Raw genomic sequence first — 13,005 nt, forward strand, 5'->3', positions numbered from 1 at the left:
CATTGTTGCTTAAATTCGCTCAGGCGTCCATTTTGAAGGCGATAATAAAGATTTGTATTAAAATATATGAATACATTGTTAGTCCGCATCAACTTAGATAAGATGGTACATATGTATGTATGTAGGTATAAAGCCTGATTATGAAATGCCTTAAAGCATCAACTACGCTACGTCTTATTTCTTTCAAAATGATTTACAATCTCTTAAGCTATGAATATGTCAAACTATCGTCTTGTACTTTGGATTATACGTCACTGTTTATTTGATAAGAGAATTGCGCAACATTGCTCATCATTTAAACACTGGTTGTTTTTTGACACTGGAATCAGCAACTTTACCCCATTAACGATAGCATTCAGAGAAGACTCAACTGTTGAAGTAAATGCTAGTGAATTAGTACTAAAACTTAATACAAAACAAGTAAGGAAGGGCTAAGTTCGGGTGTCACCGAACATTTTATACTCTCGCATGGTAAAGTGATAATCGAGATTTCATTATTCGTCATTTAAATATTTTTCAAATACCGTATTTTTGTAAAGTTTTATTCCGCTATCATCATTGGTTCCTAATGTTTATACTCGTATTATACAGAGAAGGCATCAGATGGAATTCAAAATAGCTTTATATTAGAAGAAGGCGTGGTTGTGAACCGATTTCACCCATATTTCGTACATGTCATCAGGGTGTTAAGAAAATATTATATACCGAATTCCAGTAGAAATCGGTCCAGTAGTTTCTGAGATATGGTTTTTGGTCCATAAGTGGGCGAGGCCACGCCCATTTTCAATTAAAAAAAAAAAAAGCCTAGGTGCAGCTTCCTTCTGCCACTTCTTCCGTAAAATTTAGTGTTTCTGACGTTTTTTATGAGTCGGTTAACGCACTTTTAGTGATTTTCAACATAACCTTTGTATGGGAGGTGGGCGTGGTTATTATCCGATTTCTTCCATTTTTGAACTGTATATGGAAATGCCTTAAAAAAACGGCTCTGTAGAGTTTGGTTGACATAGCTATAGTAGTTTCCGAGATATGTACAAAAAACTTAGTAGGGGGCGGGGCCACGCCCACTTTTCCAAAACAATTGGGTCCAAATATGCCCCTCCCTAATGCGATCCTTTGTGCCAAATTTCACTTTAATATCTTTATTTATGGCTTAGTTATGACACTTTATAGGTTTTCGGTTTCCGCCATTTTGTGGGCGTGGCAGTGGGTCGATTTGGCCCATCTTCGAACTTAACCTTCTTATGGAGCCAAGGAATACGTGTACCAAGTTTCATCATGATATCTCAATTTTTACTCAAGTTACAGCTTGCACGGACGGACGGACAGACGGACGGACGGACGGACAGACGGACGGACAGACAGACATCCGGATTTCGACTCTACTCGTCGCCCTGATCACTTTGGTATATATAACCCTATATCTGACTCTTTTAGTTTTAGGACTTACAAACAACCGTTATGTGAACAAAACTATAATACTCTCGTTAGCAACATTGTTGCGAGAGTATAAAAATATAGAAACTAGCCTTTTCGAGTCAACAGTTAAACATTCTTTTTTTGACTTCTATTGCTCGCACTACTTCTTCACCGCAAGCAATGTCATTCAAATCGTCTGAAAAGTTAACTCAAAAAACACTCGAAATTTATTTATAGACCTAACACAACGAAAGCTAGAAGTATGAGGTTCGAAAAGAGCACATGGTATATCTATACCATGACTTCCGTGAGTAAGGAAATAAATGAATGAATTTGTATTGATGCTGAAGAAAGAGCTAATGCCAGATTAGGGCGATGGGCCGGTAGTAACCATTGCTCTCACCGTCTTTGCAGAAAATCCAATTATAACAGTTGGCAGATTTTATTGAGTTAAGAACAGAAAAGTTATTATTCTATATCCTGGTACAACGCTGGTATGGGTGTAGTTGGCAGAATGGAGCAAAATATTATTGCTTACCGGGTTGGAGACAGAAGAAAAAAGGTAGGTTTCCAGTTTTGACGCGGCTTATCGATGTTTCTATTCAAAATGCTTGGCTGCATCATCGCAAATCTGGCTCAACGCTCTCACAACTACAGTTTCAGCAAGCTAATGCAGAACATTATTGTACCACGTTGGTTATACCAAAACCGCCCAAGGGATTTTGAAACCCAAAAACTGAAGAAGAAGTTCATTCACTTCATTTCTGTTAAACCAGCTAAAAAACGGCGACAGCAAGAAAATCGCTGCACCTCCTTGACGAGACGAGTTATATATAAATCGATAATTAAATACGCCAGAGACTCAACTAAGGTCTCATGCAGTCATGCAATCTTCTTCAGAAATATTGGAAACATCCCACCGTTTTTCCAGAAAACTGTACCGTTTCTTATTAGAATTTCTGAGTTAGCTTCAAAAGTAACATTGTTTAGTATATCAAATATTCAGAAAGCAACAATGTTCTATTTGTACAATCTGGTTCTATACAAGTTCTAGCAGCTAAAAAATTGCAACAGAGTTGATTACCAGTAATCACTACAGGTTAGGCGTTCTTATCGTATACGTATGTTTTTTATTTATACTGTTCTTTTACATACATATATACATGTCTTTAAATTTTTATTACTGTCGATAATCTCTTGACGTATTTTTTGACTTTCATTGACCTACAGTACCGCTTGATATATTGACATAGGCGAGAGAAAATCCCAGATCTTCTAACTTGACCTATAACAATAAAGCTCTTAAATGACAGTGCGTAGTTGCAACAGCAATATTTCTTATTGGAACAGACTTGTGATTAGAAAACAAAGTTTTTTCTCGACTATGAATAATGATAACTTCCGATGTTGCGGCTCTTTTGTTGTTCGAGAGAAACATTTTGTAAGAATACTAGTAAATATCGCATAAACTGGAACGTTAGTTGTAAGAATTTGTCCTCGTAAATACTATAATAAGTTTAAAGCCAGAGCTTACTTTGCGTCGTTACTGTAAATTTTGCAGCCTTAGGTAAAATAAAGTCTTTGGCAGCGATGTTTTAGACTTAAAACACAATTATTTTCTAATTTTATACCACATTTCTTACTTTATTGAAGTTCACTTAGATTTATTATTTGTGTCTCTGGGTTGCACGTGTATCATGACTTTGATGGCGCCACCGTGTCCATGGCGTGCAGTTTCGAAAGCCTTCGCCGTCTCTGTGATGTCGAAGTGGTGAGTAATCAAGCGTTTTACATTCACCTTACCGGACGCAACTAGTGCCAATGCAGCCGGATAGCTAATAACGGATATAAAAATTTAATTTTGATTTTAATATACATCTTAACCGATTACAACGCACTCATTGCAATAGCGGAAAACACCACGTATATCTACTTCTCGCACCAACGCATTTATCAAGGGTACTTTCGACTCTGCGCCACCCATACCTACAATAACAACGCAACCGCCTGAGCGTGTAGCCTAAAAAAATAATTATTCATTTTATTACTCCTACTCGATATTCTATATATTTCACTTACGAAAACGCTCAAACGTGTGGTTGACTCGGCACCGCAACAATCGATCGCTTTATCAGGTTCAACACCCATTATTTTATGTACCTTTTTAGCCAAATCTTCAGCGCAATCATCTTTGTTGATGAGTAATGTATGTGTGGCACCCAATTTCTTAGCGACATCCAATCGCTGTTGCACCAAATCTGTGATCATAACCTGTACGGCACCCATGGCTTGCGCGGCTGCTAGTGTCACCAAACCAATTGGACCAGCGCCCAATACAAGTACTTTCGAACCGAGCCTTACACCAGCACGTCGACAAGCATGTACACCACATGAAAGTGGCTCCAACAGCGCACCCTCCTCCATAGTCATATGATCGGGCAGTTTGTAGCAGAAATCGGCAGCATGTTTATAGTAGCGTGTGAGGTTACCATCATAAGGTGGTGTCGCACAGAATATCATACCAAGGCAGAGATTATATTGGCCGGCTTTGCAATAGTTGCAGTAACGGCAAGGCACGCCCGGCTCACAGGCTACGCGATCACCCACCGCAAGATGTTTTACTTTTTTGCCCACTTTAGCTACAATGCCAGATGCTTCGTGTCCGATGATCATTGGTTTTGTGAGCACAAAATCGCCAATGCGTCCATGAACTAAATAATGTACGTCAGAACCACAGATGCCTACACAGTCCATTTTCAAGAGCACTTCTAAGGAAAACAAACGAAATTTTCAATTAGATTTCTGAATAGTTTGCATTAAATATTCGTCCGATATACCAACCATCGTCAGCAATTTTTGGAATGGGGCGTTGTTCCTGCAAAGTAAAGGTAAGAGAAAGCGTAAATTATTACTTATACTTATAATTAACTGATTTTAATCAAAAAGTGGCGTAAAATGTCTAATGAAATGTGCTAGAAGTATTCTGAATGCGATCCTTAAGCCAGTTTTGTCTTTATTTACTAGTCTCATGTGGGTACAGAACATTCCACGGAACATGGAGCATACATTAGCTTCTTTATTGAATATGGTCGGACGAAAGCATGACCGACGATTGGATACTGCCCAATCCCAAAAAAAGGGAGACCCCAAATCTGCGCCAACTACTGTGGAATAAACCGCCTCAACATCGCATAAAAGGCTTTACCGAGCGTACTGTGTGAAAGATTAAAGCTCACCGTCGACAAACTGATTGAACCTTATCAGTGTGGATTTAGGTCTGGAAAATCAACAACCGACCAGATATTCACCATGCCAAATCTTGGAAAATACCCGCGAAAAGAGGATCGACACACACCACCTCTTCGTCGATTTCAAAGCTGTTTTTGACAGCACGAAAAGGAACTGCCTTTATGCCGCTATGTCTGAATTTGGTGTCCCCGAATAACTAATACGGCTGTGTAAACTGACGGTGAATAAAAGCTCCGTCAGGATCGTAAAGGACCTTTCCGAGCCGTTCGATACCAAACGAAGCTTCAGACAAGGCGACCCCCTTACGTTCGACTTCTTCAATCTACTGCGGGAGAGAATAATTCTAGTTGCAGAGCTGAATCGAGAAGGCACAATCTTTTATAAAAGTCCGTCGATGATATTGATATTGGTGGCTTCAACACCGCCGTTAGCTCTGCTTTAACCACTGTAAAGAACCACTTTAACGCCAGTAAAGAAGAAGATTACGAATTTGAGTTCAAACATTTTTCATCACGTACAGCGATTTTTGTCATACTAGTTAATGGTGGTGGTTTGACCCCAACCCAAAATTTGGAAGAAACTGCCTCGAACATCACAGTCGCAAATGTTCATGGCGAGCAGTGTGGAGTCAAAATAATTTGTGTTTGTGTGAAGTTTTCTTATTCCGTTTTGAGAAATCGCTTTGAGTTTGCTTACCAGTCGCAAATCTTCGATGCCATACAGCACGGCCGTTAGGTTATCCTTTTCATCTTTCTTTGATTTCTTACCTTTGCCATCAGAGCCGCCAGCACATTTCGAACTGAAGTGTTTTACCACGTCTCCAATAATTTTTGGCACGTGACGCAAATGGAGGGCAAGCGTTGGCGCTACACATTTGAGCGAAGTAAGGGTGGAATATTGACCCAAAATCATTTTTGAAAATTTAAATCCACATTTGTATTTAAATTATTTTTCTAAATTAAATAGTTTGAACTTTAAATTTGATTCATTTCGTCTCTATTACTATTTGCTTTTTTTGTGAAGACTTTTGTGATGAAAAGGTTTTTATTGAAAAAATTAAAACGAAAAAGTTTTATAGTGCAGCTTGATTGATAGGTTGATGTGCTCATAAAATATTTACCATTTGCTTGAATGACAATAACGGCTTTCACTATTTATAGATGAAATTGTCAAATAATGGGCATCTGCTGTTATTTTGAATTATTCTAACACCTCTCATTTCCTTCACCACTGATTTCATTTAATATGATATTCTTCATCGGGTTGTCGTTACAACCGGGTGTCAGACTTGACAGCATTGATAAGTCTTCGCCAGTCGTCTCTCAACACGTCATTGAGAGCACTACGGCGCCATTTAGATGTTTAAAGTTTAGCCCCTTCTGCAAGCACATCATTTTTTCATTGACTTTGGATCTGTTGTATTTAATGCGCCGCACTATGTCCATATCACCATCATTCCATTGAATCAAGTATTCACAAAATACAAAAAAAATTCTTCGGAGAACTTTTCTCTCGCATGTTACTAGCTTTTCGTCATCGTCCATGCTTCCGCACCATACAGCGGAATGCACATTATGAGTAACTTATAGAGCCTCAGTTTTTTGAGAGGACTCCACTTTTCAATTGTCTGCTGCGTTCTTAATAGCACCTGTTGGCAAGAGTGCTTCATCGATTGATTTTATGGCTAACGTCGTTGGTTATATTTATGCAGGATCTTAGATTGACGAAGTCTTTCACTGTCTCGAATTTATGACTGACAACAATGATGTGTTCTCCCAGCCGTTTTGTCCTTGTTTACTACCAGACTCATCTGCTTTGCTTCGTTTTGCTAGAGAGTGCTGCACACAAGGTCCTATTGTTGCAACTGACTCGGCCGATATCGTCGGCGTAACCTAATAACTGATGACTTTACAAAAAGAAAGCACGATGTTTGCCAAACTGAATATTAAGCCCAAAGTAGTGAACGCAGTATTGTGTTTTGGAAATATAACATAATAGGTTGTCAAAAAAGTCTTGCGGTATTTTCGCTAGTTGGCGCTGAAAGTGCGTAGTTCTAGTTTTATTCGTCGCATCGGGTCATACTATACCTTTTTGGAAAGCTCATTTCACGCGCTAACACGTGTTTGACTGATTGTCGTTTCTTTTAAGTACTACTACGATAAAGGCAAAAATGCATCTCAAGCCGCCAATAAAATTTGTGCAGTTTATGGACCCGATACAGTTTCCCTTTCCACCGCACAACGATGGTTTCAACGTTTTCGTTCTGGTGTAGAGGTGGTCGAAGATGCGCCACGCTCCGGAAGGCCTGTCGTCGAAAATTGCGATAAAATCGCTGAATTGGTCGAAAGAGACCGGCGTAGTAGCAGCCGTAGCATCGGTCAAGAGCTGTTAAAATAAACTTAAAATTTTATAAAAAAACATACCTTTAGTTATAGCGAACTTATAAACAGACTACGGATAAAAATTTTCTCTAATTTATGAGCAAATCTTTAAGGGGTAATACGGGTTTCACAAATTGTATTTTTATCGTCTTAAATTTAATTCTACGAATTCTACAACACCTCTAGAATATTGTCCTAAACTTTCAAGATGATCCGAGCAATAGTATCGGAGATACAGCCTTGAGAACTTGTGCGCTTGAGGCTAGCAAATTTACACATGTCTTTGAAATACGATTCTTAAAGACTTGGACGAAGGATTTATTTTCGATTACAACTGTTTGAAAAACAAATGTCGCGACATTTTCACTGAAATTTGAATTTTTTTTTTGTAAAAATGTCTGCCGAAGATCCAAATTCGAGTTCAGCTCAGTTTTTTTACCTTTGTCCAAGTTTAGGTTTTAACTAAAACACGTATTTTTTCATTATAGATGATTCCGTAAGGAGTTATCCTGCCAACGCAGGCGCATATTTTTTCCGAGGGGCTAATGGAAATGGGGTTTTTGTTAATAGTGTATGTTTGTAACAACAAAAAGTTCTAATAAAATGTCAAATTTTTTATATGAGAAACAATTGTTGAAAAAGGCGGTTTTTTACCCGAGGAAACCCATGTAACCCCTTAAATGGATCTCCATTTATATGAAACCATCAAGATGTCTGTATTAAATAGGAGGAGGAACTCAATCAGGCACCCAACAAATCGAAACTGAAATTATTACGGTCGCCACCGCGTTTCTTGTAGAAAGGGAACAGAGTGGGGAACATAGCGACTCCAATCTTTAAACGCGTTTTTCTCATAATGGTGTTTCTCAAAACGATTTCCACTCTCAAAGGAAAAGTTTTGTAGTTTTGGAGATGGATTTTTGGATTTTTAACGTCATTCGCTCTTGCGCTATGGAACCTTCTATTTTTTTTTAAATCTTCCTATTTTTTTCTACGAAAAACTGTCGAAAAAAAGAGTAAAATTCGATACTTTTTCTTCAAACCGCCGCCATTTTGTCAAATTCAAAAACAAAAAAAGCTTCCATAGCGCGATAGCGACTTTCCTACAGTTTAATAATCTTTTTGAAATTTTTGTTTTAGAGCAAAATTATGGCCGCAATCGTGGACATAGTACAGGATCTTTTTCTTACGTGTCATTTCAACAATTTATTTAACTATTATACACCCAATAAAAAAACATTTTGTATTAGAAATGAATGTATTTATTTAAAAAAAAAATTGGACCGTTTAGTTAAAATCAAGATTAAAAAAACACGCAAACTAGTGATTTTTCGGAGGGTCACACTGAGACGATCCCTTAAGTGCTACGTCGAAGCATGTGAGATAAGCAAATAGCATGAAATTTTAAAAATTCCTAAATTTCCGAAATTTTTATATAATATACCACACACGGTTAAGTAAATCATATATTCAGACAGCAACAATGTGATCTCGTGATCCTCAAGCTGTGAGAGCTAAAAATTGCATCATCAATTAATAGATAATTCTAAGTGAACAGTGCAAATATGTACGTCTTTCTTATCAGTACATAAATATATTTTATTTTTTTGTTGGATCGGCTGTTTCGTTTTGTATACATTTTATAATGTTTCAATATTACCGAAACGCTTTTGACGTATTTTCTGACTTTTGTTGACCTACAATAATTTTTTAATTGGTACAGCCATAGGTGTGAGCAAATTTAAATACTGTTGGTCGATAACAACATCGATATTGACTTTTTTTATTAATTGATACCTTCCAAAAAGTGATTTGAAAATTTAGACTTAATGGAAAATTCGAAAACAAAGTGCTATCGCTATGAATCAAAATAGCACTCTATATAAATAAACTATGAAAACCTCCAAAACTTAAGGTATCAGGATTATGGTTAGCAACGGTAAATATCGCATAAGGTAAACGAAAAGCTTCAAAAGCTATCCAACAAAATAAAAAGAGTCTTAACACCTTAAAGTCTAGTTAACTAGTTTCTACCCTCTTAACATTGAGTTTTTCTAAATTAAAAAAAAACTAATTTAAGCGCCGAGAGATGATGTATATTTTTATATTTAACATATATTATCCCCCCTCCCATAAATTAAAGATAAATATAATTTTCCTCCTCATGTAAAAAACAACAAATTATCAGTTCATACATTTATATTTATTTTTTTACTTTTAAAGCTTATAAAAAAAGAACAACTCTTTTACTAAAAAAATTATATCCTAACCATTATTAGTTTCCATTGAAATTCCCTTAAACTTTATTATTTGTGTCTCGGGGTTGCACGTGTATCATGACTTTGATGGCACCACCGTGTCCATAGCGTGAGGTTTCAAATGCTTTGGCCGTCTCTGTGATATCGAAGTGGTGAGTAATCAAGCGCTTTACATTCACCTTACCGGACGCAACTAATGCCAATGCAGCAGGATAGCTATATAATGAATATAAAATTTAATTTTGATTTTAATATACATCTTAACCAATTACAACTCACTCATTGCAATAGCGGAAGACGCCACGTATATCTACTTCTCGTGCCAAGGCATTGATCAAGGGTATTTTAGGCTCAGGGGAACCCATGCCTACAATAACAACGCAACCGCCTGAACGTGTAGCCTAAACAAAAGCAATTATAGCATTAATAAATAACCTAATTTTTTTTCAATAATATAAATCGCTTACAAAAATGCTGAGACGTGTGGTTGACTCGGCACCGCAACAATCGATTGATTTATCGGGTTCAACACCCATCACTTGATGCACTTTTTTCGCCACCTCTTCCGCGCTTTCATCTTTATTCATGAGCAGCGTATGTGTGGCACCCAATTCTTTGGCCACATCCAAGCGCTGTTGCACCAAATCCGTAATCAAGACTTGTTCTGCACCCATAGCTTGCGCAGCTAAAAGTGTCACCAAACCAATAGGACCAGCGCCCAATACCAGCACCTTCGAACCAAGTCCTACACCAGCACGCCGACAAGCATGTACACCAACCGAGAGTGGTTCCAGCAATGCACCCTCCTCCATGGTTACATGGTCGGGCAGTTTGTAGCAGAAATCGGCAGCATGTTTATAGTAGCGTGTGAGGTTACCATCATAAGGTGGCGTCGCACAGAAAATCATATCGGGACAGAGGTTATATTGGCCGGCTTTGCAATGGTCGCAGTAACGGCAAGGTACGCCAGGCTCACAGGCTACGCGATCACCCACCGCAAGATGTTTTACTTTTTTGCCCACTTTAGCTACGATGCCAGATGCTTCGTGTCCGATGATCATTGGTTTTGTGAGCACAAAATCGCCAATGCGTCCATGTACCAAATAGTGCACATCAGAACCACAGATGCCGACGGAGTCCATTTTTAAGAGCACCTCTATAAAAAAATTGATTTTTATTAAAATTATGTGTATTTTGTGTAAAATATTCGATAGAAATACCAACCATCATCAGCAATTTCAGGAATGGGACGTTGTTCCTGAAAAAATTAAATTAAAGATTTTTATTAATTTAAGCAATAAGTCTGTATCTTATAATTAGAAGCTACTAAAGATAATAAGTAACCTAAAACCTAAAGTAAAAACCTATCTAAATTTAATTTATGATGAAAAAATACTCCCATCCCAATATCATATTAGTAAAAATGTCAACTGTTTCATGCTATACTTAAGGACAGCTGATTGGGATGATTATTAAATTATAATCTAATCCTAAAGACTGATGCGAGAGATATGATGATTAAATCTAATCATCGAGCGATCGCATTGTTGACCTTTCGCGTCTGACGGAAAGCTTAAACTTATATGTGATTTGGTTTCCTACTTCTATGGAGAGCTCTGTGAGTTTGTTTTGACCCCAAGTGAAACTGAATTTCAAGAGACCCTTATATAGTACCACAAAGATCCGGGAGTTTAACCAGCATAGTACATCAGTTTCTGAACTGGTGATTCAAACGAAAGCATTTTAGAAATCGGCCTTATAAAGTAATTAATGGAATAAGCATATTTAATCTTAAAAGTCAAAAGCTCAAGTACTAAGACTATTAGCATTTCTTAATGAACATATTAGTAGATAAGAACACATCTCAAAACAATATCTGAACAATTTGCTCTTCAGAACTATGCCACTGTTTTCGTAAGTGCAAAAATGTATAATTTTATAACATTCTTAAGTCCTATAGTATTATCAGAGAATCTTTAGAGATTGCACCGAATTAAAATTCCAGTTGTGTACATTTACTAACACGTATATAAATATACACAGTAGGTGGTATGATTAACCCGCAGACGAGCCCACAGCCAAAACAAACAGTTCTACCTATTCAAGAAATAAATATACTCGTTTTGAATGACAATGCAAAAACAATTTTCTATATGTAGTATGGGCAGCCCAGCACTAAATTGAAGTACAAATTGACAGCGTCAAAAGTGGTCCATTTGTATACTATACCAGCCCATATGACGCTGTCTTTGGCAGTTCCCACGACAGTCGGGTCTACGTAACCGGAAGGGATCCGAATTTTTTATGCGGTCAAGGACTGTCAACTCGGCGGAATTCTACCGCTACAATAACAACAACGCTGTCTTTGACGAGGGCTCTATGTGGCCTATTAAGAATTGGCAATTTATTTTTCTCTATATCTGGTTAACAGCCATCTGTTTAAAAATAACGAGTATTGGTCACGTTAACCATAACTTTAATGACAGATGGCTGCAAACCAGAACTTGGATATTGAGCTTCGATATGAGTAACTTCTTTCGATCTTTTAGATCGAAAATCTAAAGTAAGCGGTCGCACATTTACTAATACTCGACCAGGTGTATAATTTCAAAGGATTTGGTTAGCAGATATTTTTAAAGCATTTTTTGTGGTTAGGAATAACCAAGTCAAAATTCGTATAAACACAATTTTCGCTGAATGGCCGAAAGAAACTCGCTGCAATCACAAGGACTCGTAAAGCAAATAATGAATCACTTTGGGTACAAATTCACTATTATTCGATAATATTATTCGGTATGAGTTTCGGACAATCGATTGTCCTGTGCTAGCAGAGCGAACACAAAACAACATTTGTTCAATTTACTTGTTTTTTTTTTTTTTTAATTTCGAAACTATTTGTTTCCCATTCTTAGTATAGTGCTCATTTCTTATTGACTCGTTAAATCTATTCAAAACTCAAATTCTAATTAATTTTAATTATATAAATTAAACCACCAATAACTATTCTTTTTCGAATAACATTTTTCGAACTCCCCAATTTAACAACGGGTATTTTCAATTTATTTATAAGCAAGCAATTTTAATATTGCCATAATCCATCGACAACATGAGCATGCATTTTTTAATCAAAACTAATAAATATTCATATCATATCAATAACTTCGCAGTTTCGCTAATGTCATCTAATACCGTTGGCTACTTACCAAACGTAAATCCTCGATGCCGTACAATACTGCTGTTAGGTTATCGTTTGCCATTTTAATTTTTATTCAGTTCTAGTAAAAAATACGATATATAAAATTTAATTCACAGTAATTGAAAGAATGGTAGAAGAATTCCCACAAAATGACTTTTCTGCAGCAAAGCAACCGACGAACTGAAATCTAATGAATGTTGAGCGTCAAATGTTGACAATGTCACGTAGTTTTTTGCCGGTGTGAGCTGCACTCGGCACGCCTCTTCGTGTTTTTTACGTACTAACTAGTTACTGTATCCACACACAAATATTGTATAAATATACTCATGTACACAAAAAAATCGAGCACTACCTAAAATATACATAAATAAACATTTGTTTAAACTGTTGAGCATATTAAACGAATTAAGTCAAAAATTCTAAGTATAGCAATTGATATTCTGACTGTAAACACACGCAGAAGTTAATGCAATCGTATTTAAATACAGTTAAATTCATTAGATCC

At 36.9% G+C, this 13,005-nt stretch overlaps 1 protein-coding gene across 4 annotated transcripts; it reads right to left on the bottom strand.

Annotated features, from left to right (window-relative positions):
• Positions 1-2,910: 2,910 nt before the first annotated feature.
• On the bottom strand, positions 2,911-12,695 carry LOC126759375 (sorbitol dehydrogenase-like). 4 transcript variants are annotated; one of them, XM_050474121.1, is made up of 6 exons: positions 12,508-12,695; positions 10,529-10,562; positions 9,772-10,460; positions 9,584-9,705; positions 9,484-9,520; positions 3,056-3,214 (listed from the first exon to the last, which is right to left on the bottom strand). In XM_050474121.1, the coding sequence occupies exons 1-6, from the start codon at positions 12,559-12,561 to the stop codon at positions 3,071-3,073; spliced, it is 1,080 nt and encodes a 359-aa protein (XP_050330078.1). In that variant the 5' UTR covers positions 12,562-12,695; the 3' UTR covers positions 3,056-3,070. The 4 variants fall into 4 exon arrangements, with proteins under 4 accessions (XP_050330070.1, XP_050330097.1, XP_050330078.1 ...); XM_050474113.1 differs by lacking the exons at positions 9,484-9,520; positions 9,584-9,705; positions 9,772-10,460; positions 10,529-10,562; positions 12,508-12,695 and adding exons at positions 3,315-3,436; positions 3,496-4,184; positions 4,258-4,291; positions 5,362-5,712 and having other exon boundaries at positions 2,911-3,251; XM_050474140.1 differs by lacking the exons at positions 9,484-9,520; positions 9,584-9,705; positions 9,772-10,460; positions 10,529-10,562; positions 12,508-12,695 and adding exons at positions 3,315-3,436; positions 3,496-4,184; positions 4,258-4,291; positions 5,433-5,512 and having other exon boundaries at positions 2,911-3,251.
• Between the last annotated feature and the right edge of the window lie 310 nt (positions 12,696-13,005).

The sequence above is a fragment of the Bactrocera neohumeralis genome, chromosome 2 (assembly GCF_024586455.1).
Source record: "Bactrocera neohumeralis isolate Rockhampton chromosome 2, APGP_CSIRO_Bneo_wtdbg2-racon-allhic-juicebox.fasta_v2, whole genome shotgun sequence".
Taxonomy (NCBI): domain Eukaryota; kingdom Metazoa; phylum Arthropoda; class Insecta; order Diptera; family Tephritidae; genus Bactrocera; species Bactrocera neohumeralis.

Bases quoted from the DNA above. Each gene is read 5' to 3' on its own strand.
- LOC126759375 (XM_050474113.1), bottom strand. From the start codon at position 5,577: ATGATTTTGGGTCAATATTCCACCCTTACTTCGCTCAAATGTGTAGCG. The intron at 4,185-4,257 runs GTTGGTATATCG...TGTTTTCCTTAG, and splicing joins TCCAAAAATTGCTGACGATG to AAGTGCTCTTGAAAATGGAC. The intron at 3,252-3,314 runs GTGCGTTGTAAT...ATCCGTTATTAG, and splicing joins GTTTTCCGCTATTGCAATGA to CTATCCGGCTGCATTGGCAC.